This window comes from Miniopterus natalensis, chromosome 3 (genome assembly GCF_054644295.1).
Source record: "Miniopterus natalensis isolate mMinNat1 chromosome 3, mMinNat1.hap1, whole genome shotgun sequence".
Lineage (NCBI taxonomy): Eukaryota > Metazoa > Chordata > Mammalia > Chiroptera > Miniopteridae > Miniopterus > Miniopterus natalensis.
Genome location: NC_142083.1, coordinates 43,370,408 through 43,397,694, shown reverse-complemented (window position 1 = coordinate 43,397,694; position 27,287 = coordinate 43,370,408). Strand labels below are relative to the sequence as shown.

The following is a 27,287-nucleotide window of genomic DNA, read 5'->3' as shown; positions in this document are numbered from 1 at the left end:
ATGCAAGTAAGCCCTATGTCACCTCCCCTTTCATCATCCTATCCAGTCTGTCATAGGAGGAAGCTGTCTGGGTGTGAATCGGTTGCATTTAGGCCAGGGGACAAGCAGGTGCAGGAGCAGATGACATCTGCTGGAGCACTTTTCAGGACCCTCAGCTCTTCAGTGACCTGGATGGAATTCATCAACATAATGACCTTTCTGGCTTCTTACTACTGCATACTCCAAGCTGCCACAATTGAGGGCACCTTGTCCATACTTGCAGGTTCATGCCTCAGAGCCCCCAACCTTGGAGTTAATCTAATCCAAGACAGTGGACATGTGAAGCCCAGTCCTATGAACTCTGGATCAGGCACCATTAGAATCGCTGCTGTTCCTCTCTCTTCCCATTTGTCTCTTTTACCACAACCTTATTTGGTCTCCCAGTTGATTCCCTGCCTGATATGCCATCTCTTCCCAAATTTAGCCTCACCAATATTCCCTGAGAAAAGAATTCAACCCCTGAGAGAACACAGTCTTAGGCACACGTCTCTGTTCTGTGATTCAGAGTGCCTGTGTGTTTGGAACATTACCTGTTGCTATCTGCCAGAAACCTCCGAAACCACCTGCCGTCCCCACCTGAAACCCTTTCACATACACTCTGCTTCCTACACAGCACTTCTTGCTAGACTTCCCTGAGATCTGCACCTCTCTGCAAGAGCTCTTCTTCCTTTTGTCACTCTTGGGTCTCTGAAATTCCACCCACCAACCTTAACATCCTGTCTCCCAAGACACAGGACCAACTGGCTTGACTTTGCCTCTTCTCCCTGCTCCTGTGTCAGACACTCCTCTGGTCTGACCTCTTCTGCCAGTGTTGAGTTCAGATTTACACAGTCAACCTTTCCAGCCCTAGCAAGAAAGTCCAAACCATACTATTTCCCTTGGCCTCCTAATTCTGAAACTTCCTTGGCAAAATGACATTGGACTTGACATTCTACTTCCTTCTACTTGTCCCCAGCTCCTTATCTACCAATTTGTGATCTAGACGTGGTTACCCACTCTTTCCTGAGGGCTGACATTGGCTGTCAGTTGGGTGCCTTTTATCTCTATTTAAACTGTGATTAAATCAACTGAACAATGGGGAAAAAATGTGTCTGTCCTTTCTCCTGTCAGATTGTCCCTGCGTTTTCCATTCTCATTACCCATCTTTGAATCTAGGGACCTTTACCCCATCCTGCATTACTGACAGAGCATTAAAGCCATTCTCACTGACTTTAATATTTTCTTGTCAAAGTTTGTACATACTGCACAGTGCTGCTGAATTCACAGTGCCATGGAGCATAAACATGAAATTCTTAATACACCACCTTAAAACTGCTCTCAGGAAAATCTTTTTCTTCACTCAAAAATTACTTTAGATATTTACACATCATTTTCCCCTGCTTTTTATCTATGAAGAAAAGTTTACCCTGCTATATTTTAGAAACAAACTCCAACCTGTGTTCCTGATCCAGCCACTTTCCATCTTATCTGTCAACCTATCTAATAAGCATGTACCTTTTTTTTTTTTTAAATATGTCTTTATTGATCTCAGAGAGAGGAAAGAAGAGGGAGAGAGAGAGATAGAAACATCAGTGATGAGAGAGTCATTGATCGGCTGCAGCCTGCAACCTGGGCATGTGCCCTGACCGGGAATTGAACCCCGATCGCCTGGATCCTAGGTCGACGCTCAACCGCTGAGCCACGCCCTGCCGGGCAAGCATTTACCTTGATGCCACATATATGCAGACCTTCCAATAAACTTGGGAGATGCAAAGATCTAAAACATGACTAGAGCATTCAAGTAACTCAAAATCTACTGAAGGACAGACATTCATAAATAGGTTACTGTGAACATAATGTGATGCATACTTTAATGGAGGGATATGCTAAAGAGGATAGATTGATAGTTGAAAAAAAGGCTTAGAGCCATTCACATTTGAGTTTTAGATAAATATAAAATATAGATACATTAATTTTGATGTATTAATTGACATTAATTTTGGTCCCATTCAGTAATGAAAAATAAAAACAATAAAAGTTATTGAGCATCAAGTTCTGTATTAGGCATCATGCAGTATAAGAAAAGAGGCAGCAAGAGAAAAGCAACCTGTCACCTGCAAAGGAGCTCCGATAAGGCTATCAGCTGACTTCTGATTAGGAACTCTACAGGACAGAAGGGAATGGCACGCAGTATTCAAGGAACTGCAAAACAAGAATCTGAAACCAAGACCACTCTATTCAGCAAGATTATCATTCAAAATAGATGGTGACATAAAGAGCTTCCCAGATTAAAAAAAAAAGGCTAAAGGAGTTTATCACCACCAAACCAGCATTGCAGGAAATGTTAAAGGGACTTCTGTAATTAGAAGTAGAAATAGAAGCATTGCAAGAAATGTTAAAAGGACTGCTGTAAGAATAAAAAGAAATAGAGAGAGAAACATAGGCATAAAGAATTAAAATGGCAATAAATAAGGACCTATCAATAATAACCTTAAGGCCTTTAAGGGAGAGATCAACAGCAATACATTCATAGCCATGGACTTCAACACCCCACTGACTTCATTGGATAGATCTTCCAGACAAAAAGTCAGCACAGAAACAGTGCCTCTAAATGGCACAGTAGGTCAGGTGGATTTAATTTATATTTACAGAACATTTCACCCCAAAGCTGCAGAATATACATTCCTCTCAAGGGCACATGGATCATGCTCAAAGATAGACCACATGTTAGGACATAAAACCAGTCTCTACAAGTTAAAGAAGAGTGAAATCATATCAGGCATCTCAGATCACAATGGCATGAAATTAGAAATCAACTACAGTAAAAACACCCAAAAACATTCAAACACATGATATTAAACAATGTTATTAAACGTGATTAAACAATGAATGGGTTACCAATAAGATCAAGAAAGAAATCAAAAATTTCCTGGAAACAAATGAAAATGAACACATAACCCAAAATCTATGGGACACAGCGAAAGCAGTCCTAAGAGGGAAGTTCATAGCACTGCAGAGCTACCTCAATAAGCAAGAAAAATTTTTAGTAAACTATCTAACCCTACAACTTAAAGAATTAGAAAGCTCCCCCGTGAAGCTGTCAGGACCAGGGCTTTTGTTTGCTGGGAGTTTTTTTTAAAATCACTGCTTCAATTTCATCAGATATTAGCCTATTCAGGTTTTCTGATTCTTCCTGATTTAGTTTTACATGATCTCACTCATATGTGGAATCTAATAAACAAAATAGCTTGAGGAACAAAATAGATTCAGGGACATAGAAGCATGGAACAGACTGATGAATCTCAGTGGGAAGGTGGGGGTGGAGGAGTGGGTGGGGCGAGATTAATCAAAGAACTTACATGCATATATGCATGACCCATGGACACAGACAATAGTGTGGTGAAGACCTGGGGGGGGGGCATATGTGAGGTGGAGGGAATCAATGGTGAAAAAGGGGGGATATTTGTAATACTTTCAACAATAAAGATAAATTTTTTAAAAAAAGAAAAGCTTGGTAAAGAGGGTGGCAGAGCATGTTGGGAAGGCAATAAATATATTTCAATTATTTTCATTAAGTTTTGTTACTCTGATGCATGATTTTAAAACACTAAGATGCACGAATAAAATCATTAGATTTTATTTTTTGTAAAATTTGTAATAAGAAAATGATAAAATTTATAGGAGATAATGCAGTTGTATTTAGTTTTCTTACCTGTCTGTAATTATGAAAAATTGGATTTGTAACATAGAAATATTGCAGATTTCATTGTTGTTTCATGTTTACATGATTTTGCCATAGTTATTTTATGCTAAAGGCAGCAAAAATGAAGAAATATGAAAGCAAATTATACAAAATAAACTCACCTAACAGAAAAAAGTCATTCTTTACAATGAATGGCTCATTGTTAGTGGTATAGCTGTAATAATAAAATGAAGTTATGTGAAATGCCGAAAAATAGAATAGAGCTGAGTTTCTAAGTACTTAAGTACGCTAGCTTTTGTTAGGCCTAGAGTTACAATATTGTGGGAAAACAGAATTTTTTTAAAACATTCAGAAATTGCCTAATTATGTTATTTCTCATTCTAAGATTTAATATGTTTTTGGGTTATATTGCAAAACTGAATATGTAGTGTCAGTACTACTAGAGAAAATTAGATATCTTATAAGACACTGCCCCCTCTGCCACCCCCACATACTTCTTAAGAAACAAAGACAAATACAAAGATTACCTCAGTCCTTTCCCAGGGGTTCACAATATAGTGTGGTTTTTTAAGTTATAAAATATTTTACTCATGTACAGAGAACAATATAATACCCAAATATAGTAAAAGTTAACATCTTGCCATATTTACTTAATATATATCATATATCCTCAAAAAAGAAAGAGAGAAAGAAAAGGAACCCTGTAAAGACCTACCATCGTTAAAGACTTCACAACTTTCAACCAACATATACCCACTGTGTCACACAACTTTTCTACAGAAAACAGAGAGAGAAAGGCTTCCTAAATTATTTTATCAAAACTTGGTTTCCTGGTACAAAAATTGGGCAAAAGTATAAGTGAAGAAAATGGTTTAGAATCTCACTTGTGAACAGAGATACAAGAGTCTTAAATAGAATATCGGTAAATGGAATCCATCAAAGTTTATGATTATTATTATTATTTATTATTGATCTTAAAGAGAGGAAGGGGAGAGAAAGAGAGAGAGAGAAAGAGAGAGAGAGAGAGGGAAGAAAATAGAGAGCAAGAAGAGAATAGAGAGCGAGAGAACCACTGATCCGTTGCCTCCCGCATGGGCCCTGACCAGGGATTAGACCCGCAACCTGAGTGTGTGCCCTGACCAGAAATTGAACCCACCACCTTTTGGCATACGGGATGATGCTCCAACTGACTGAGCCGCACCCCACACTGGTCAGGGTCGTCAAAGTTTAAATAAGTTTACTAATAAAGAAGAATTTATCCCAGGAATACAACCACATTAGTTGTTGTAAAATATTCAAGCTTAAAAAACAAAACACTTTAAAAAATCTGCTAATGTTAATCACCAGTATAGGAAATTAAAGATGAAGAAGGTATATATTTTCCTGCCAGGAGTTTAAATTGATAAAATCACTTTGGAAATTGTTTGGCCTTATTGCACATTCACATACTCTATAACCAAAAAAATCTACTCTTAGATACATAATCAGATGCCCCAAAAAATGTTTGAGCAGGTATACCAGGATACAAATACAAGAAAGTTTATAGCATTGATTTTGAAAGCCAAAAACTGGAAATAATTAAATACTCACGACAGTGGAACACATAAATGCATTGTCTTACATACACACATGGAATATTGCACAGCAGTCAAAATAAATATACTTTATCAAGGGGTCCATTCATATCTAATAAATCTGAATTTTAAAAAGCACGCAAATAATGAGAATGTGGCATTGGATACTGTGCACATAGATATTGTCAATGTTATAGTTCCTGGGTTAGTTGAGTATTGGCCTTATGGCTGTTTGTTGTGTTCATTATGTATGATCATCTCAATATAAACACATAAAATTTAACAAAATTCAAAGCCTATTTATAGTTTTAAAATTCTGTAGCAAATAAATAACAGAAGGGAAAATCTTTACTTTAGCAAAATATATCTATAAAAAAGCTATATGTAAAAACATTCTCAGTGCAGAAATGTTAAACACATTCTTTTAATGTCTGGGTTTTTGTTGTTGAATTCTTTTAAATTATGGTTTTCATCTAAAAAATACAACCACATTAGTTGTTGTAAACTGAAAGTTTTAAAAAAGAATATGTTACTTCAGGGTTATTCTTCACAATAATTATTCTTTACCTTCAATGCCCTCAACAACAGTGATATTTCTTGTTCCTAAAACATAATTTCTACATGACAACTCATGTTGGTTTCTGTTACTTTTTTTAAAAAAGGTATTACTTTTTACTTTACAAGAGTAGGAGACAATGCATTGCCAGGACACATTTTTTGTTGTTGTTCTGTTTTTTGGGGGGTTTTTTTGTGTGTGTATTTTAAAGAAACTAAGGTATTGAAAAATTCATAAATTATATGTGTGATCTCTATCCAGAGTGTCCCTTCTTCCCTTAAGACTTTGAAAAATAATTTGTGTTGATCCTATAGTGATTCTGTTTAATATACAGATGTGTCAGAGTTTATATTCTGATTCCAAAATAAACTAACAGCTATACCAGCATTTTTTGAAATGTAACAGATTCCTCCATAATGGGAAAGACATGCCAAAATAATCACTTTCAGTACAACAAGCTACAAAATCAAGAGACAAATCTTGTGAGTTATTTATGAGGGTGAATAAGTTTTTATTTTTGTTTTTATATTTCTTTGCTGATTGGTTTTGTTATTGGTGTGGTGACCTCTGTGTCCCCACCTGTTACTGGATGAAGTAGAATTCTTGCAACATCACAAGAAGTGGAATTTTCTGAGACTCACACGGGAGAATGAGTGATATTTATTTGTATGGAATTAAACCCCTGGGTTCTAAGATCCTATCTCTCCATCCCACCAAGGAAAAAGTTCAATCTTGTCTTTAGCAGGGCAAGAACTAAAGCCACTGCCCAGAGTTCCCACTCCAGATTAAAGCACAGTCCAGCATCTGGCTAGGTTAGCTTGTGTTCCCAGCTACAGTTCCTTGCATGTGGGTTCCGCATTGCCATGGACCATGTGGCTGCTTAAGACCACATGGAAAACTAGCACACAGGCAAATGTGGGCCATGGAGCAAGCGAGAAACAGGAGCAGAAAAGCAGGCAAGAGAGAGAGAATTCTTTGTCTGGAGATTGTAACTGGGAGTTTAACCAATTCACCCTTCAGGATTTCCTGCACCTTCAGTGGCTCTGCCCCTCTAGCCTATTATCTTTTTCCAGGTTAGACTGACAGGCAGCATCTTCTCTACATCATGCTCACTTCACTGCATATGTGTCCATTTCCCCCTTTATTTGATTCCTTCGCACAGTGCTCTACAGGGAACAGACCAGTGGTTCCCTGGGGAGTGTGAAGTTGCAGCTTCCTGGTGAAGCTGCCCAGATGGCCATGCTTATAATGTCTGGCCTCCCCTTTGCTTTCCGCCTGTTATTAATATTAGCTAGCTAATTACAACCATAACAGTTGTAAATAACTTTGTGAAATTATACTTTTAGTGTCATTCTGTCTAATACTTTCTACATTTTTAAAAATCGGTATTTGAATTTCATTAAAATATCTTTGGATACCAGGATCCTTAAGTGCTTATAACATCAAATAAAAGGGAATTATACTTCTATTTTCTGTTCACTTCAGATTTTTTTGCAAATTATATTTAAAATATCAGCAGCTTTGTGTCTGAAGTCACAGATGGGATATCAAAAACAATTATTGCAAAGATGTTCAACCACTGGGGGGTGTCTCATGAAATTCATTTAAATTCCAGACAACAGTGTGGCGATTGCTGGGGTGAGGGGGTCCGTGGAGGTGGAAGAAGGTATAGGGGCAATGAAGGGTGATGGAGAAAATAAAATAAAGTAAAGAATAAAATAAAATAAATCTATAAGTGAGCCTCCAGTGAAGTGAGCTATAACTTAGGGAGTGTTTAAAATCTTGAATACATATGCAAAGAAATTAAATAAGTTTAATATAATGAGTTTGTTCCAAGTGATTTATTAATTCCACACCTAATTTAAGACTGTGGCTTATGAGCTATTTTACAGTAATTGAAAATATAGTGCATGAATGGTTTTAGAGCTAAAGAATGAGATTTTAAAAATATGAGATTGTTTGGAGCTGATTGCACACAAAAAAATGAGCCCTTGTTCTGAGATAAGCATATATATAAGAGTCCCTTAAATACAGCCACTGCTGCAAAGAAGGAAAGAATGAGCATCTTATTGTTCAAGTGAAATCAAGAAGAACATTATGTTATGAAAATTGTGTACTCTATATGCAACACATAACATTTTAACTTTTAGGCATATTCTTATTTTGGGCTCCATTACAGATATATCCAGGCCATACTGTACTGTGGGACTTAATTAAAATATGTTCATTAGATAGGATTCAGATTTCATCAGCATCCAGCACCCAGTTTTATATTCTGCCACTTAATAAGCTCAAAAGACCTTGGACACTGTATTAAGGAGAATAAATGTGAAATAAATATTGAGACCTAAAAGGGAAGCTTGATGAGATTGGAGTTTCATGTATACAACAGCTGCTCCTTATTTCCACTTGGGACCATAACAAGTGGAAATTAGCATCAATAACAGCAGAAGAATATAGATAAGGCTTTTGTACCATAAATAAATTAATATAAATAAATAAAACATGCTGATTTTATGGGTATTCAGCGAGGAAATCTATAACCATGGCTTTTAATGAAGCTCTCTCAGACGACACTTATAATTTGTGGTGACTGGAGCACTGAGGAACTAGATGGCCCTGCCAGATCCACCGGAGCCTGGCTTTCCCGCTCATAAAAATAAAATGCTGACAGTGTTACTGACCATGCATTTGAAAGGAAATAATTTCTATTCTTTTTATCCATACTATATATATACACTCTGTCTTTTGGACAAAAGGTTTTTTTGAAGTCGCCCTTTAGGGCATTCCACTTTGTGTCAAGGGTTCTTAACCCTGTGATCCAAAGGCATTTCTTTCTCTTCCTGCCGGACCATCTCCCCGCTTTTCCCTCCAGTCATTTCAGAACAACATGCTGACCTGCGCTGTTTTTCAGCTGACACTGATGGTACAATTTCCCAGAGCAATTTGAAGTGCGTGCCTCATGCCTGATTCCTCAGAGGCCGTGCCGCTTTCCACTTCCTTTTGTAAGGACCAGGAGCAAAAAGTTCCATTTAGGTTTCTCTGCATGTTTCTTTGTTGTTGTTTTAGCCTAAATATCAATCACCACAAAATGTGCACATACCCAGTTAAGACTAGAAAATCTAGAATTAAGGCTTACATGGTCTAATGAAACTAAATGATGTATAGAACTCCTTAGATGATTTACAAATTGCAAGAATGGCAAAGTTTTATATTAACACAAAATGCATCGTTCCTGCAGCAAGCGTGGTGCATAAAATCACATTGTGCATCCTGTCAACTTTCCTACTTTTCAAGGGTCTCTTAATATTTAAAATGTGCAGTGTGATTTGCCATTACTACACTTATACTTTACTCTGTGAATGTTTTATTTTCAGAATTCTCATGATTTCTATTTGTCACAGAATAAGATTTATGCAAATATACATATTGACACACATATTTGCAGATAGATGCATTGTGTTTGTAAATGTCAGGCGCTAAAATATACAATGGTTGTCCAAAACTACAAATGCCCTTGATAAAATTATATTAACTCAAGTAACTATCAAAGGTATATGTTCAAACAGCTTTCCAAGTGAATTGTCAACCGACTTCTGAAATACATGCAAGTGTGACCACCAGTTCAGTGAATCTTTAGCTTTATAAAAGAGCCTGACATAATTTTACCTAGGCTGTCCTCTTGCTGTGCTATCAAAAAGCACTAAATAACAAACTATTTCAGTTTTTACTTAAAGTTATGTCATTCTTTTCTGTTACATGCAAATCATTTACCAGTAATATTCTTTGTTTTCTACTTTATTGGGGCTTTGGTACTGCTCTAATTAAAGTATTTGAGTAATATTTATTGGATATCATTCTGCTCTTTGATCAAAAACTTGTATTATGTCTCCATTAACCAATTAATAATGACCCCATCAATTTCAGACTAATTCAGTTAGGCACTGCTCTGAATTCTTACTCATGAAATATGTCAAAGTTCCCAGCCAAGTCAAAGTCAGGCTTAAAGGTATATAAAAAGGTATGTTAATTCTACTCTCCTAAGGTGATCTTGTTTTTTATGAAACTCAGCAGAAATTCGCTTTCAATGACTTAAAAAGAATAGCGTCATTCTTCTCCCTAAGAATTTTCTAAGTTTTTTATCTTTCTTCAAATATATTTTACTCTTTCTGACATAGAATTTGGAGAAATTGTGTAAGAGCTTACCTGTTAGTTTGATGTCAACTTTAATTACTTTTAACTGCAATATTTGAGAATTTTTCAGAGCAATTCAAAAAATTAAATGTATATAGAATATTACAAAGATCTGCTCATTAAGAATAGAAAGTCAAATTATTTTCCCTTTATATATCATAATTTAAGTGAATTAATCAATACAAGGCAATAGATTTCAGTCTTTAGAATCTTATTTGAATGTGTTTATATAATTTTGGTTGTTTTCATCTTTTAAACATCTTCAAGATTTAATGAAAAAATCTTGAGAGATAGACTTTCACTTAGAACTATTTTACACATAGAGTTTTAGTGAAGCCTGGTTGGTTTTCTCAGATGTTTTCCTGAGAACTACATTTGGAGCTGAGTAGGAAGACCCGATTTTAAGTGTTCCTATGGTGTGCTTATGAGGATATCACTTACCTCATTTTAACACAGTCGGCTTCTAAGTCGTGACTGTGGCAGCCTTTGATTCCTTCCCATCATCCATGAAGTATGTATTCAGATCTGTGTCCGACGATGACTTTCCAGGCCTTCTGAGCAGAGTCCCCTGTAGCTACAGTGTGAGGATTCCAACCTCTGAAGCAGAAGGGTGGTGGAAAGACCCAGAGCCTGCCTGTGGCCTCGAGGGCCCAGTAGTCACTTTACTTTGACCAGAAACTGCCTGCTGTGACCAGTACTCTACCTCCCAATGTCCTGTCGCACCCATTTTCGCCATAATACAAACCTGGCTACGAGGAATAGAATATATTTTGGCTATATGTTAGCTCATCGATTCACTTAATATGTATTTATTGAAATACCGTGTGTATGGTAGGGGCATGGTGAACAGTGGAAACCAAGTGTCCTACCCTGTGGTTTTAAATCCATCAGGAGAATGCTTTGGATTTTCTCTTATTAAAATAAGTTATCCTTCTTATATTAAGAGGGAAAACAGCAAGTGAAGGAGAGGCTCGTCCTTTGACCAGCTAAGCTGTAGTGCCTGTGTCCACTGTGCGTTAGTTACAAGGCTGGAGGAGTGTTGATGTCTGAAGGTCAGAAACCAAATTCTCACAACTGCCTAATAGATGGTAAAAGACAAAGAGGAACCCGTGTGATTAGTGTGCTGTCAAAAACCAGGAGTGTTCTCTCTCTGTTCAAGCAAAGGGAAATAAAACAAGATGATATGGGGCTTATATTTAAATATGCAGGATAACAAAAGAATAGACATTCTAAAAGTATGACAAAAAATATAAAAATAGAAAACTGTCTACAGAAACAACAACTTACTAGAATGTATATAAAGATAGTTTCTCTATAAGTAATAGGATAAAATAAATGCTGAGATGAGGGAGTTATCTTAAGTAATAATGTATTTCAAGGAAAGTTTAGTTTAGCAGTAGAAATTGCATTATCAAAAATAAAATCTACAATATTAAGGACAAAATGCAAAACTCTGAGAATGCAAAAGAGAATAGGAAAAAAGAAAAAAAAAAGAAGGAAAGAAAGAAAATAATGAGTGAGAAATATTATGAATAGGAAAAATCAGAAAAGCCAGTCTTTGGATAATTGACCTTCCAGTGAGAGACACCGAAAGAAGCAGAAATCTTAACTGCATAAGACAAGAAAGGCTTTTGAGCACACCTGTCTCTCCCAGGAGCCCACGGCTTGAACGGGCCCACCTGATTCTGTCCAAAAGGAGTGGGAGAGACTCTCGCCAAGATATGTTCTGGTGTCTGCTGATGATGACGGCATGATTGGTAATATTAATTTCAAGAATAAACAGCAAGTTCTGTAACTATCAGCCAGGTAGGGGAGGAAAAACAAAAGAAAGAAATGTTTTATTCATCAAAAAGTGTTGAGAAAGTTACATTCTTATAAAAATAATTAAGTATGAACCTTATTTCACATGATATATAGACATAAAGCCAAGGGTTTAGATGTGGAAGGAAGAAAGGAAAGAAACCAAAAACCCAGCGGAAATGATAGAAGATGTAAATCATTTTAACTGATCTAATTAAGTAGAAGGTCTTTTTACATATATACAAATATGCAATCACATAGGGAATGACTGATATATTTGAGTGTAGGAAGTGTAAAAACTTGTTTGTCAAATGTAAAATTAATGACAGTAAATTGGGGAAAATTGCAACAAATATAACAGAAGCCAATATTTATGCTATATAAATCGTTTTTAAAAACCAAAGAGAAAATCTCTAACCTAAGAGGTAATGGACATTATAGAGACTATATGTATCTATTATTAGTGAGACTGGACAATTAGAAATATGTACATTTAAATTGCACTTATCAGAATTTATGTATTAAATTAAAAAAATTTTTTTTTCAAATTGTCAAAAATGTAGAATTTTATAAAATAGGATTGGTGAGTATGTAGAGAAAAAATGATCATATACTTCCAATGGAAGGGTATAATCTTTCTGGACACAAATGAAGCAATGTATATCATCTTTCAGATGGCAGGTTCTTCATACCTATAAGGAAATAGTTGCACCAATGAGCAAAGATATCCTCATTCCAGATTTTTACTGATGAAAAAGAGTTGAAAACAAATGAAAAGAATATCAATTGGGTAATGGTTAAGTAATTTTCCTATTTATTCATGTATCCATAATAGAAAATGTTTCACAGCCATTGCAAATTATTACTATATGTAAAAGCATTTACAGTAAGTGAAAAACGTAAATTATAAAACCACATGTATACCGTGAGTTTATTTTATGATGATATATGGGAAGAGCAGATGTCTGAAAATATGAATAGTAAGAGGTCAACAAGAATTAGCTCTGGGTAGTAGAATTATAGGTCATTTTTTTTTAATGTATCTCTGTTGTTGAAAGTATTACAGATGTTCCCTTTCTTCCCCACACCCACTCCCTCCCCAGACCTTCATCACACAAATTATAGGTTATTTTATCTGGATTTTTTTATATCTCTTTGCATCGCTTGAAACTTCCATAATGAATGTTTATTTTATGTTTCTATAATAAATTTATTTTTCATATCCTTTGCCCAAATACCTTAATTCCATGAATTCATCCTATGTAAATGAGAGGTGACAAAAAAGGACTGAGATTTCATGAAACTATTAATTTTAATAGAAAAAAATAAAGGTACAGGGAGAAGTAAATGTTTTATAGTAAATAAATGTGGCAAATCCTTAAAATAGCTCATTAGGACAAAAAAAATCTTAAAAATAGTTTATTGACAGAGAATTACTAGTGAAATATTAAGAAAAAGAAGAATAAACTTATTAACCTGCAAATGTGGACTAAAAGTGCCACCAACACCTGGTAACCAATATTGTTCAAATGCCAAGTTCAACAAGCTTGTCTAAAAACAAATCCATGTTTATGGGGAAGTTAAAAGCACCAATTGTATTTGCTGGTGAGATAGAGCTTTTTAAAATATTTCTTCTCAGTATTTCTCAATATATCTTCATAGCATGTATTACTTTTATAAGGAGAAAGATTATTAAAATAAAAATATGAAATAGTCATAATTATTATGCCATCCCCATTCTTAGTGAAAATATGCAATTGAGCTAGTTGGACTATTCTAAATGGACTTTTGAAAAGTTAATAGTCATGAATTGACAGCAATCATGGGTGCAGCTCAGTTGACATATGGCATTGTTCGTGTTGTAATTGCAGGTAATTGTTAAGTACGGAATTATCTCAATTTTGAATTGAGGGCAGATGATGCCTAGATATTTGGAATGTCTACAATATGCCAGGTGTCCTACGAAACACTCTTGGGTGACCACCTGAGCTGGGAAAGCTTGTTTATGGCCCTATACATGTGTTATATATGGTTTCACATGTAAAAGGCACATTGTAAAAATGCTGATAAAACTGTAAATTCCCTTTATCCTTTGAAAGATTATTTTATGATATCTTTTTTTGTATAAGTGGTCATAGTTGGTGTTTTTAAATATGTTTTTATTGATTTCAGGGAGAGGGAGAGAGAGATAGAAACATCGATGATGAGAGAGAGTCATTGATCGGCTGCCTCCTTCACGCCCCCTGTCCGGGAATCGAACCATGACCTCCTGGTTCATGGGTCGATGCTCAACCACTGAACCACACCCAGCTGGGCAATGGTTATAGTTTTAAAATTTGATAGGGAAAAGACAATTGCTATATCAAATGTTTTAAATATTATTGGATATTCAAACTTTTTTTGGAAAGGGAGGAATGCAATGACGAGTGCTAGAATGAGTGTATTTATCAAGCCTCCACAATATTTTAAGGTTCTGAACCTTAGAGCTACAAGAGCATATTAGATAGAGGGCCTGGAAAATAGTTCATTGTAAGTTGATGATATTAACTAGTAGGCCTACAAATATGAACTGAAACTATAACCAACATCTGATAACCAACAATATTGTTCACATGCCAAGTACAATTAATTATATGTGCCTTAAAATAGCTGAAGTTATACACAATTGTTTTATGTAATGTTAAGGTGAAAATTCTTCGTTTAAACCAAAATGTTGTCTAAATATTTTACCCATAATTCTCTTTTTAAATACTATATTATTATATTAGTTTCAAAGTTATTTCTGTTTAATAAGTTAATTTTACAAATCTCTATGAAGTTATAAAATATATAATCCAAAATAATTGATACAACGTAAAAGCAAAAACTGGAGCATTTTAGATGCAGCTAAGTGGCATATTTCTGTGATAAGTCTCTTTGGTCTTTTTGTTCACTTCTCTGCACACTTATTTATCTGTATCACTTTGCATTTCCTTTAGAAACATCTCCATCAAAATCATGAGTTTCCAAATCTTTCTTATCTCCTTCCAGGGAGCCATCTGTCAGGGTGTTATGCAGATACCTGAAATGTAGCTGAACTTGACCTTTCTCAAACAAATGCTCTTAGTTATTCTACACTGTTTTTCTAATTTAGACACTCTAAAAATATGCTTTGCTAAGACATTATAGGAGGTTTTACAGTAATAAAGTTATATTCCCACATAATCCTCCTGCAATACTGTTTTCTTATATATCATTTAAGCCTTTCTCTATACCCCTCTTTTTTTCACACTTATAATTAAAGGGAAAAATCACCATAATTTGGAATCTAATTTTCTTTTCTAATATTATTTTAGAACCATTTCCCTACTGTAATACAATCTTCATATTCAAGTGGGAATGTACAACATTCTATACAGTTAATGATATTATTTTTAGTTAGGCATTTTACCCATGAAAGGAAATTTCAGCCATTTCGAATTTTCTCTACTTTAAGTAAAAACAAAACAACTGTCTTTGTATATAACCTGATAGGGTGACCAAAATATACTACGATCCAGAAGTTGCTTCTAGGACAATCTAGCCACCCAATTTTCCTATTTCTATATTTATGCTTCTAATAAGGTGCTCAAAGACCAATACTAGATTCTTTCTCCAGATTTATTTACCGTTTGTTATCAAAGTCTTAGATAGCCCTAACTATATTCTATATATTGTTTTTCACACTTAATAAATATCAACTCATCTAATCCTCATAAATCCTATGAGGACTCTTATCCTCACTTTTCAGAGGAAGAAAGTGAGATGTAGAGAAGAGAGTGATTTGCCCAAGAGCAGAGAGTTAGTAAAGGCAGAGCCAGATTGGGAGCCCAGACCATCCAGCTCCGCATAGCTGCCTCTCACAGTCACGTTCGTGAACATCAGAGAGGATTTTAACTAGTTGCCTTCCCAGTAAAAATTGGATGTTACCTCCATGACATTGTGTTTCCTTGACCAATAATGTTATCCTGGGTAGAGAAACAACAAAAAGGCAGTTCGCCTTTTCTACAATGATGCGTTGTGGCGTCTTTAGCCGTGGGCTGATTCTTGTCCGTGGAACATGCTTAGGAATAGTCTCTCTCAATCCAGCAAAACCTTTCTTGAGGGCCCCTTACATGCAAGGCATATTTAATACACGTCTGGATACGAAGTGCAGCGCACCAAGCCAAAAGCCTGCCCGTGTGCCAGCTCAGCGCCCTAAATAACCTGCTCTACTTAAGCCAAACCTTGGGAGGTGAAGGTCTAAAAGAGCAGAGGCACTTTGTCCAACATGTTTACACTACAGCTTTAATGCAGAAGATCTACAAGGGCACAGGGGGTCTGGGCTGGGGGCAAGCGTCAGTCCAGAGGAACGGGCGTTTCTGGGATCGTCCTGATGCTGAACATGAGGGTGACATGTGCTTGAGCGTGTCTCAGAATGAGATCCCCATACGCCCTCTTGCAGCAAACTCATGTTCAGTGTGGGATGCTGATTATTTTTATAGTGAAAAGAAGTTTGCTTAGGCCTGATGTTCTAAGTTTAATGTAACAAATTTTAGGACAAAATCCAGCTTGAAACAGATTGCTGACTATTTAAGTCAAGAAGTTGACTTAACTGAAAAAAAAAAGAAAAGTAAAACATTTCTAAATTAAAAAAAAAAACAACAAAAAACTGGAGAAGGGAGCAGTTAGAGCAGGAGAAAAACCTATCTGTTAGAAAGAGCCAAGACACACAACTGAAGGAGAAAACATCTCCACCCAGCAGGAAGCCCAGCTGACTAAAAAACACCACAGAAAAAGAGATGCTATAAGACTCCTCATTGCGTCATCTTAGTTAATGACTTATAGGAGGTTTAAGGAGTGAAGAATCTCACCCTGGAGGTGTGCATATTCTTGGAGGTAGTTTGCGTTCCCGTGTGTTTACAGCCTTAATGGCAAACAGTGACTCAGAGTACTGTAAGACTTTTGTTTTGTTTTATTTTTCCCCATTTATCGAGTACTAGCAACATCAAGAGCACTTTGAAGACCAGCAGCTATGCCTAGATATCTCTGCACAATCAGATTTGGATTCAGAACAACAAAAGCAATCCATATTTTTAAGCCCAGACAGCTGAACAGAGTGGAAATTCATGTTAGAAGACGGGGCTGCTCTCCCAGTATTGTAAAGCCAGGATTCTTTTGTCTGGGGCTTAGAGTTGCTGTAAGTTTGATGGTGCGGTGAGAAAGCTTTGAGATGCCTCAGAAATTCCTGAAATAGTCAGAGAATGGGGAAAAATCATTGACTGAGAAGCTCTGTGTATAGAGGAAGTTTGAATCAGTAAGTCATGGATTTGAACCTGGGGCCCTTCCTTTGCTCACTGTTTATCTTTGGATCGCACATGAAGTTATATTAGACGTCTCTTCCCTCATCCCTAACGTGAAGAGAATAACCCCTTGCACAGGGTTGTTGAGGGGATTCAATAAACACACAGAAGAAAGCACTTAGCACAGTGTGAGGCAAGAGCAGTTTCTTTCCCAGCACAGCATAGCTTTGCCATCCTGCATTGCTGTTGGGTGCACAAGTTTTTTAGATAATATAATACATGTTTGGAAAACAGCCAAGACAGAAGCACCGTATTGTATAGTTTTTGTTAAGCTTTCTAAAATATTTTAATAAAGCATTCAAGGTGGTTTACTATCTTAATTCATTCTCCAATTTGAGCCTAATGTCTTCAATTAATGTTTTAAAAAGTGAGTAAAAAGCTTATATGATTTTTTAAAAGAAGTATTTCTAGGCTGCGAAACATTGGGAACTTCTTTCCTATCTTTATTTGATGAGCATCTGTGTCACTAAATATGCTCTATTTACTGCATTCTCCTGGCTCTCTCTTCTCATTCATGGCCTGTATCTGACCCAGGACTGTCTATTTGTGGCCACATACAGGATGGAGAACCTGAAATAGAAACAAAGGACATAGTAGTTGAAAGCAGCCAGGGTCACACATGGGATCATGACAGTTAAAGGTGATAAGATCAAGGATGTAACAGGGCACTTAGTCATAGGAAGTAGGAGGAAGTAGGTGGCTATTGTAAGAGGAGAAAGGAAGTCATAGATCAAGAAACATTAAGAAACCAAAAGTAAAGGTCTTATAAGAGTTGTCCACATGGAAACCAAGTTTTCCATATTTTTTAATTATCATTATAAGAGTTAGGGAATGAAGAGGGAGAACACTACTAAACTATTCAATGTTATGTATTCTTCTTTGATAAAAATCATCCCTATCTTTTGTATTTCCATTACATTTTGATGAATTTAAGGTTTTCTAAGTCACCATGGGTCTTTAAGTATATATTTGTCCTTTACGTATATATTTTGCAGGAACAATCACATCAGGAGCATAGATCCCATAAGTCATGGATGCTTATTTTAATCATCTTTCATTTTTGAAGAATACTTGACTTTCTCCTCAATGTTTTCAGGATTGTAGTTTTCTGAAGGAAGATTTTCATTGGGCAATGATCACATTACTTTATTATATATCAACGAACTGATTAAAATTCATGGAAACGGGTGACTTTTTATTTAATGTTTAATTATGAAGCATTTAATATCATTTTTATTCCTGATATGTACCCAGCAACAATTTTATTATTACAAACTGACCAGTAGAGTCAGCAAATTGAATTATAATACAATTTCTGGGATATAATGATTAGTCTCAAGAAGGTCAGGCTTTCCAGTTCTGAACTGTTTCAGTTACACAAAGCCGCACAGCCGGATGACTCAGTTTAATATAAAATTGATTGGTAAACTGGAATGACCATCTTTTATTTTAAAATGTTCAAAATGATTGTTCAAGTTTTAAACTATTTACCTCAGTGGCAAAATCAAAATTACAAGCTAATAATAGACTCAGCCATCAGTTTCAATTTGTAAATAATCAATGGAATTTTGCCTTTAGCATATATGTGTATTAATCTCCTCAGTTCAAGAGACTTGCAAATTTATAAGAAACTCTCTTGTGGCACTGAAATTATGTCTTTTCCTTTTTTTAGGTAGATCTTCTAGTCCCTACCAAAGTGACTGGCATCATAACACAAGGCGCTAAAGATTTTGGCCATGTACAGTTTGTGGGCTCTTACAAGCTAGCTTACAGCAGCGATGGGGAACACTGGACCGTATACCAGGATGAAAAGCAGAGAAAAGATAAGGTAAGTCGCCCGTGACCTTTGTAGCCTGCAGAGGTGCAGGACCAAATGGCATCGGAGTTGGACTGAGCCAACTGCTGATACATCTGTAACGAAATAATGGCCACATGCAGTGAAAAATGCATGTTGGACAAAAAGCTTCAACGAACAGTACTGCAGAGGCGTTTATAGTCTTATTAGGTAATGGTGCAACCTCTAGAAAACCAGCTGCTTTACTAATAACAATTTCTATATTATCGGTTACCTAAGATCCAATTAAGTAAGATTCAGGTTATATTTTATAAACCTAATAGAAGGTTGAATAATTTATCATAAAACACATGCAAATAGTTGTTGTTCCAACACATACTATTATTTCTATTATTAAAATACATTACTTGTATTAAAAAAATGTTCTTTGGAGAAAAATATTTCAAAGGTTAACTAAAAGATTTTTTAAATGTTTGTATTTCATTATTTTAACAATTAGAAATTTTAGAAACACACAAATTTTGACTATTATACTAGTCCATCAAAATTAAAGTATAGGATGTTTCTCTGCTAAGTTTCCTTAATTGTGTTTTAATTCATAGATTGGTTTAATTTTTGACCTGCATAATCTGTTTTAATATTACAATAACAGGTATATATTAATGCACCATACAATTCTACAGCATATAATTTCTAATTGTTTTTCTAAAAGTTCTTATCATTTTGAACAACTTTTCTTAGTAGCTACTGGTCTGAATTTCTATGGGACCCTGGAGAATGGATGTGCTCTGGGATAATAGCAATAATTTGTTGGGTCAAATGTTAAAATATGCCTCAGCTGGACTAATGAAATTGAAATTAATTCATTGCTTAGAGTCTTTTTGCAAAGAACTCCAGCTTTCTGAAGACATCAACAGAAACAAAATCTCTTTGTTTAAGGATCTGGGTGAACATATAACACACTTTTATACACATTAAGTATTTCTGAGTAAATAATGATTTTTCCCCATTCCATATAGACCTCTTAGTCCCTTACAGTTATTGTATTATTAACCAATAGAGAGCTGGCAATGTCTTTTCCTTCAAGTATTCAGGCAGGAAATTTTTCTAGAAATGCTAAGCCTGCAATGGCTATTTGAGTGATTCAACAGAGTCTGAATTCAATTCACACAAAATTTGTTTTAGAAGAGACATGTTTTTAGGTTTAGATTATGAAATCCACATTTATTTACCTTTTAATGTCTTAGAGCAAACCCATTTAGCACTTGGTAGATTCATTAAACATCTCAGAGCACACACCCATTTTACCACCTCAGAAACGGTTGAACCTCAATGTCACAACCTAATTGGCAGCACTTATTATTTCTAGAACATATAATGATGCCATGTTTTATAATCAGTGGCATCTTAGATTGAATTAATATTGAGTATTTTGTAAAACTGTGTTCAAATTTATTTTTGAGCTGTAGAAAAAATCTGCCATCAATTATTGCAATAATTATCTCAGTTCCTGTCTCTCACATTTTGTAGCAGTCATTCAGATGCGTAGAGAATAAATATGTTCTATAAGATGAAAATTTTTAAACTTCATAAATTATACAACTCTTGAAATTAATTTTAAAATAGATAAGTATTGTCATCCATTACCAATGTCCAATATTTACTAAAAAGCACATCTATAATAGTGAAATCATTATATAGCTTGATTTGGAAAGAAGTGTAAAGAAAAATATGGGTGAAACCATTGTAGTGGTGAAATACTTCATCTCCATTTATATTCAGCATATGACTTAATAATTATATGTGAATAATGTAAAATATTTCCCTTAATAGACTAGAAAATTTCATATTAATACATTTTATTTCATTATCTTAGTCTGAAATGTATGTAAAACTTTTGTGCCAAGTAGGTCAAGTTACTTCATAGTGTTGTTCAGGTTTCTATATCTTTACTGATTTTCTATCTACTTGAATTGTCAGTTGCAGAGAGAGCAATGTGGAAATCTTCAACTACTATTGAGAATTTCTCCATTTCTCCTTGCAGTTATATCAGTGTTTACTTGATGTATTTTGAAGCTCTGCTAAAAGATGCATGAGCAGTTAGGATTGCAATGTCCTCTTGCTCAAATAACTCCGTTATCCTTCGAAAATGACCTTCTTTATCCCTGGTAATATGTTTTACTCTGAAATTTATTTTTTGGGTATTGATAAAGGTACTTCAGCTTTCTTTTGATTAGTGATATATTGGTAGATGTTTTTCACATCCTTTTACTTTTAACCTAATTGTACTTTATATTTGAAATGCATTTCTCCTGTGCAGCATATAGCTGGGTCTCTTTTTTTTAAATCCAACTGTGTCTGCCTTTTACTGGAGTATTTATATTTGAAATGAGTATTGATATAACTGGGTTTACATCTATCATCTTGCTATTTATTTTCTACTTGTCACATGTTTTCTTTATTTCTTTCTATTTTTCTGTCTTCTTTTGATTAGTTGAATTTTTAATTGTTCTATTTTGTTTTCTTTGTTGACTTATTTTCTGTAACTTTTTTTTTAATTTTAGCGATTGCATACATTTTAAACTTATCAAGTCTACCTTCAAATTGATAGAGCCCCAGAAACTTACTTCCATAAGCATAAGCACAATAGATTATAGCTATAAATTCATGTACTTAAGAGCTACACTTATTATAACACATGACTTTGATTTTGACATTTCCAAAATAAGTCTTACCGTAAAACATGAAATAAGCTCCCACCAGGCAAGTTAGAAAATTATGAGTGTAAATTGGCGCAGTCAGTGAAAAGGGTGTGAGCCAGAATTCTCATGAGACAGTGTCAGTCTCATCTACCCAAAGTAAACATTTCTGAAAAATTAAACCATTTCAATATTATAAACAGGACAATAGGCTAAATGCAGCTAATATAACTGGTAGTTTTAAAATTAAATTTAGCCAGTTTGTTTATAATATAACTAATTCGATATAATGAAGAAAAGCCTTAGATAAGTTGGCTATGTATTACTGACAAAACTAACACCAATAAACTGTGCATAAGAATACAGCGCTTACTATTATAATAAAGAAATACTTTATGTATAAGAAGAAACTGCAGGGCATAAAAATCTCCATTCCCACAGAGAAGGGAATTTTATAAAATAAATGAGAAAATGTATTTCATATGTTTTTTGGACATTTGTGAATATAGGCATTTATGTGCATATTTATATACATTTATTTATATATATCTTTTATATATCCAAATTATTATTGTGCTTTGTCGTTATTATTACTATAATTGCTAGGTATTTTACCTGTGATTTCACATATCCTTTCTAGATGTGCTCTTTAGAGACGCCCTCAATAACTTAGCAAGTAATTTTCTAAACTTGAACAAGCCATCTCCTGTTGACTCAGTATTATTTGTGTCTTGTGTTCTACGATTACTTTCCATAAGGGAAAAATATCCTTATTCTTTATAAGTGCGAATTCAACCTCAAGCTTTTGTCCTGGTAAATATAAGTGAACTGAATGTTTCAGGGCAAAACATGTGCTTGTGAAATGTTTTACTGATGCACATTTCAAAAGGAAATATTTGTACAGAGTTTTCTAATTCCTTCATTCGTACCTTTCTGCTTATTGGTGTTTTTGAACGCTTGCTCTAATAGATTTTGGGAGTGTGCATATGGAATCTGATATAGACCCAGAAACAAGATTATTACTTCAGCAAAACAATATTAACATAATAGAACTATTTTAGATTTACTATAAGTGGCGTAAATTAAGTTCTAAAAATGTATGAATGCCTTTTCTGTTTTTCATTAGTCATAGCTGACTAAACCTCAGGAAAGCAATGCCAAGGAAAAATTATATATGTACATAGGAGCATTTAAATGTATATATGAATGTATATGTATATACATTTACAGGGTGTCCCCAAAAATGTATACACACACTTTGAATAATTATAAAGGCAATGTTTATTAAAATATATTTCATTTTCAAAATTTAACTATCAGCTGTTAAAGTGCACATACAGTTTTTTGAAACACACTGTGTGTGTGTGTGTGTGTGTGTGTGTGTGTGTGTGTGTGTGTGTACTTGCACAACAATAGCCCACTGGAAGAAAAAACAGATACTGTGTTCTCCTCACTGAGATGTCGGCTTTCATTACCCTCTCCGAGCTTTCATGGGAATTGCAGTTTACATTAGTCTTCTATTTTTTGACAAAATCCCACATTAAATCTTTCATAATTGAGCACGTGATGGTAGTTTCATCACAGTCCCTTCATTCTTATTTTTCTCTTTCTAGTCCTCAATATGTATTTTCTAACATTTAACCAACTGTTATATTGCTCTGCAGCATGGATTCAGATACTTTTTTATTTGAAAGTCAAATGTTCCTTTGCTCTCATGAAAGTGACATTTGTTTTATAGTTTTGGAGCTCTTTTTACTGCAGTTAGCAGGAAAATTGCAAAATTTGACAGACACTTTCAGTATTTAATTTCTAAGGTTATAAGCCAAAGTAAAAACAATAATAAATTTCAGGAAGAGTACTTATATGGAAAAAATTACAAATTAAGATGGATTTTTCATCCAGTTTTTTAATCATAATATCGTGTTTAAATAAACCTGAATTCACACCTTGGGAGCTTTCTTCTTTGGGGAAAAAAGAAGCTCCTAATATTCTATTTTGTTCCTCTCCCTGAAAAATTATCCAGGATTTCTAAAAGCATAAGTCACAGACATTGTAGCTTTACTCTGGATTCTCCATAAGAGAAAATCCAGAACCCCGTTTCCAATAAGATTGTATTGGACCTTAAAGATTAATGATACATACTCATTAAGAACATTCTACAACACCTTGGTGAACTGTCTGATTCACTGGTTGCCAAAATCATCTGATCACAGCACTCATGTGAGAGCTTGTTAAGAAATACAGATTTCTGGGCCCTGCCTCTGGTTCTGGGGATGAGCCAGGAATCTTAATGTTTCCAGAGGCCCTAGCTTATTTGACTAATAAGCAAGGGTGAGAAAGATGACTCTAATGGACACCAAAGCCAAAATGAAGTCTTTGAAACTAAATGTAATTTTGTATTTTTCCAAGTCAAAATGGAATATATTATAATTCTTTAAGACTTTGGTTGGCCCCTAATTTGCCTACAGAAGGCAGTGTGAATCGGTGTCTCCAAAAGTAAGTTTAGATTTTAATAAGCTTGCCGACTCTCTTATGAACAATAGGAAGTCAATACGTATCAGCTTTCAACAAACTTTAAATAATAGGTCGCAGGAGTTGGGAACACAGATTATTCACCCAGCTGTGTGCTGAGAGGCCGCTGCGGCCCCCTCTGCCAGGCGTGCGGGAAGAGTCCCCATGTGCTGCGGCCCCTCCAGTGACCCCCAGTCTAGTGGGGGGCCCAAGGAAAGCGAAGAACCTCGTTGTCCAGTCAGCTTAGTTTAAGAGGGAGAACATAGCCTCCCCGTGTTACCTGATAAGACCCCGCTGGGCGAAGCCAGTGTCGGTTCTGTCCGCTTCGCAGAAGCCCGTGACTCCTCCTGGAAGCGGAGTCCCTGGGCCCCGAGACCCTCCCTCCTGCAACACTGGGGTGAGAAACAAGCCGCAGCGCCGCAGTTGTCATTACTGGAGCCTCCACGCTGCGTCCTGGGGGTCTGCCAGGTCCAGCAGCAGTTTCGGGGCGTTCCTGGTGACGCCGACACCCCAGTTAGCGGACGCTGAATGGGACAGTGTAAAGCCTGCAAGCCCAGCTCCCCGGGAGGCAGCTGGGGGGACGGCGGCCCGGGCAGTAGCCGGCTGCCCCCCGCCGGCCTGGCTCAGAAGGTCAACAGAGAACCCCTGGGGTGAGGAGGGGAATGTCCTGTGGCCACCGTGATGCTCATGCCGCAGGAGGAAAACTAAGGGGGGATTAGTCTCTCTGAGCAGCAGGAGCAAGGAAAGATCCCTCCATCGAGCACGGAGCCCCTTAGTTTCGTGCACTGAGTCCCTTTACTGTTTTCAAGTAAGGCAGGGAGGGAAAGAAAAGCTGCTTTTCTGAAAGCAGGTTTCAATAGCTGCTTGACCACACCAAGCACTCAGCTTCAAAAATAGCAAGGGAGCTGTGCCCTTACAGGATGGAGGTTTGTATGTAGCCGCAGTAGAGTGCTCACTTAGGTATTTGGAGAGTGACTTAATTACAACTAAGTTAAGGAGACAACAATATAGTTTGTTTTCTAAAAATAAGGACAATCTTACTTAAATAAACACCATCTACTATCAACTGTTATTTAGAATTTTATCTGCTTTCTTCCTTGTTGTAATTCAATATTCTGGGACCTAACTAGGATATGGCTGCTATGAAGAATGCAGAATTGCCTGTATTTAAATAAATGTAGGTGGTATTTTCAAACTCAGGGTACCACCTAAGAATGTTGCTATTCCGGCATAATGTAAAGTTTAATGATGAGCTCACCCTTTTTAATTTTAAATTACAGAGTGGGGCAAAAGTAAGTTTACAATTCTTTGTATGGAAAATAATATAATAACTAACAAATAATAATATAAGAATAAACTCTGTGTTTCATGTACTCACAACTGTAAACCTACTTTTGCCCCACCCTGTATATTAAGTTACCCTGCCCAGGAGTGGAGAGAGGGAGATAATAATAATGTCATGATTCCACTTTTAATGCAATAAAAATTATATGGAATTAAGAGATTTTTAAAAAGGTGTTGTCTTATGAGCTAATGTGTTCATGAAGACTGATTGATTTGATTGGAAGTCTGCTGATGCAGAGACAAAATATTTAGTGAAAACATGTGAATAAAGAAGTTCAGTTATTTTCGTAATATATAATATACCAACTACAAAACTCAAGAAAATCCTACAATTCCTTATTTAGCATTTATAATTCATGCTCTTGCCAGAAATAGAGTGGGTCTCTGTAAATGTTGCCAAGGTCTCTGAGCAAGAAGGCCACGATCTCAGGACTATCCCAGTATAGAGCTCATACACCAAAGTGAAAGTTGTTTGCAGTTCTAGATCTGCCTACTGCATCAGGAAAGGATAACCACGTTGAACAAATCTGAATTTGGAAAGCAGCATATTGTCACCCGTGAACAGAGTGGTAGCTTTTGTTACGGTGCACAGAGAATAGCATGATGGGGACTCTTATCAGAATCAGTTGTGAGTGGGGGGTTGGAGTCAGAAACAAGGCAGAAGACTGGGTGCAACTTCAGGGGAAAATAAACAGGGCAGTGTTTCCATTTTCATGTTTAATGTGAACTCCAAGTGTCCTGCCTATCTAAAGACATTTGTTTTTGAACCTAGGGTAAAGGAGGTTTAAGAGCAGGAAAGGAAGAGAGGAACAGGCAGTGGGCGTATGGGTTGGAGGTGAGCAGGGAGAGGGTTCCTAACATAAATAATTACAATTGAAGCATCAATCCAGTAACTAGCTGCGTGCTAGAAACAACAGACAGCCCAAAGTGACAGACTAGCCACAGGAACAATCAGAGGCCATTGTATGTTAAGGAGCTCATTAATTTTAAGTAGTCATTTGATTTATTAGGAGACAAGAATAGAAAACTAGTTGTCTTTCTTCAAGGACTGATTTTTTTTATTAGCTTTTGTTTGTTTATTTTTATTTAAAATATTACAGATGTCCCATTTCCCCCCCAATGACCCGTTCCACCCTGTCCCACCCCCTTCCCAATCTCTCTCCCCTCCATTGTCCGTGTCCTTGGGTTGTGCATATATGCATATAAATTCTTCGGTTACTCTCTCCCCCTCCACCCACTCGCCCTCCTCCCTCCCTCTGACATTCGTCAGTCTCATCTATGCTTCCATGTCATTGAATCTATTCTGTTCATCAGTTTATTAAGTTCTTTAGATTCCACATATAAGTGAGATCATGTGATGTTTGTCTTTCTCTGCCTGGCTTATTTCACTCAGCATAATATTCTCCAGGTCCATCCATACTGTCCCAAAGGGTACAAGATTCTTCTTTACAGCTGCCTAGTATTCCATGGTGTGAATGTCCCACAGCTTTTTTATCCACTCATCCACTGATGGGACCTTGGGCTGTTTCCAGATCTTAGCTACTGTAAACTGCGCTGCTATGAACATAGGGGTGCATATATTCCCACTTCAAGGATTGATTTTAAAGTTGCAATGGAGATTCCTTGTATGTTTTACATTCTATAATATTAAAGATTAGCAATGTGAAATATATGGTTAATTTTGGCCAATGAAGCCTTTACTTTTCTTAGGTGGCATTGGATTTTTTAATCTT

At 35.9% G+C, this 27,287-nt stretch overlaps 1 protein-coding gene across 1 annotated transcript in view; it reads left to right on the top strand.

Annotated features, from left to right (window-relative positions):
* EDIL3 (EGF like and discoidin domains 3) overlaps positions 1-27,287 on the top strand; it is a 357,017-nt gene that overhangs the window by 314,712 nt on the left and 15,018 nt on the right. Inside the window, exon 10 of the mRNA XM_016210330.2 lies at positions 18,878-19,033. Within this exon, the coding sequence (XP_016065816.1) occupies positions 18,878-19,033 (156 nt within the window). The remainder of the gene's footprint in view (positions 1-18,877; positions 19,034-27,287) is intronic.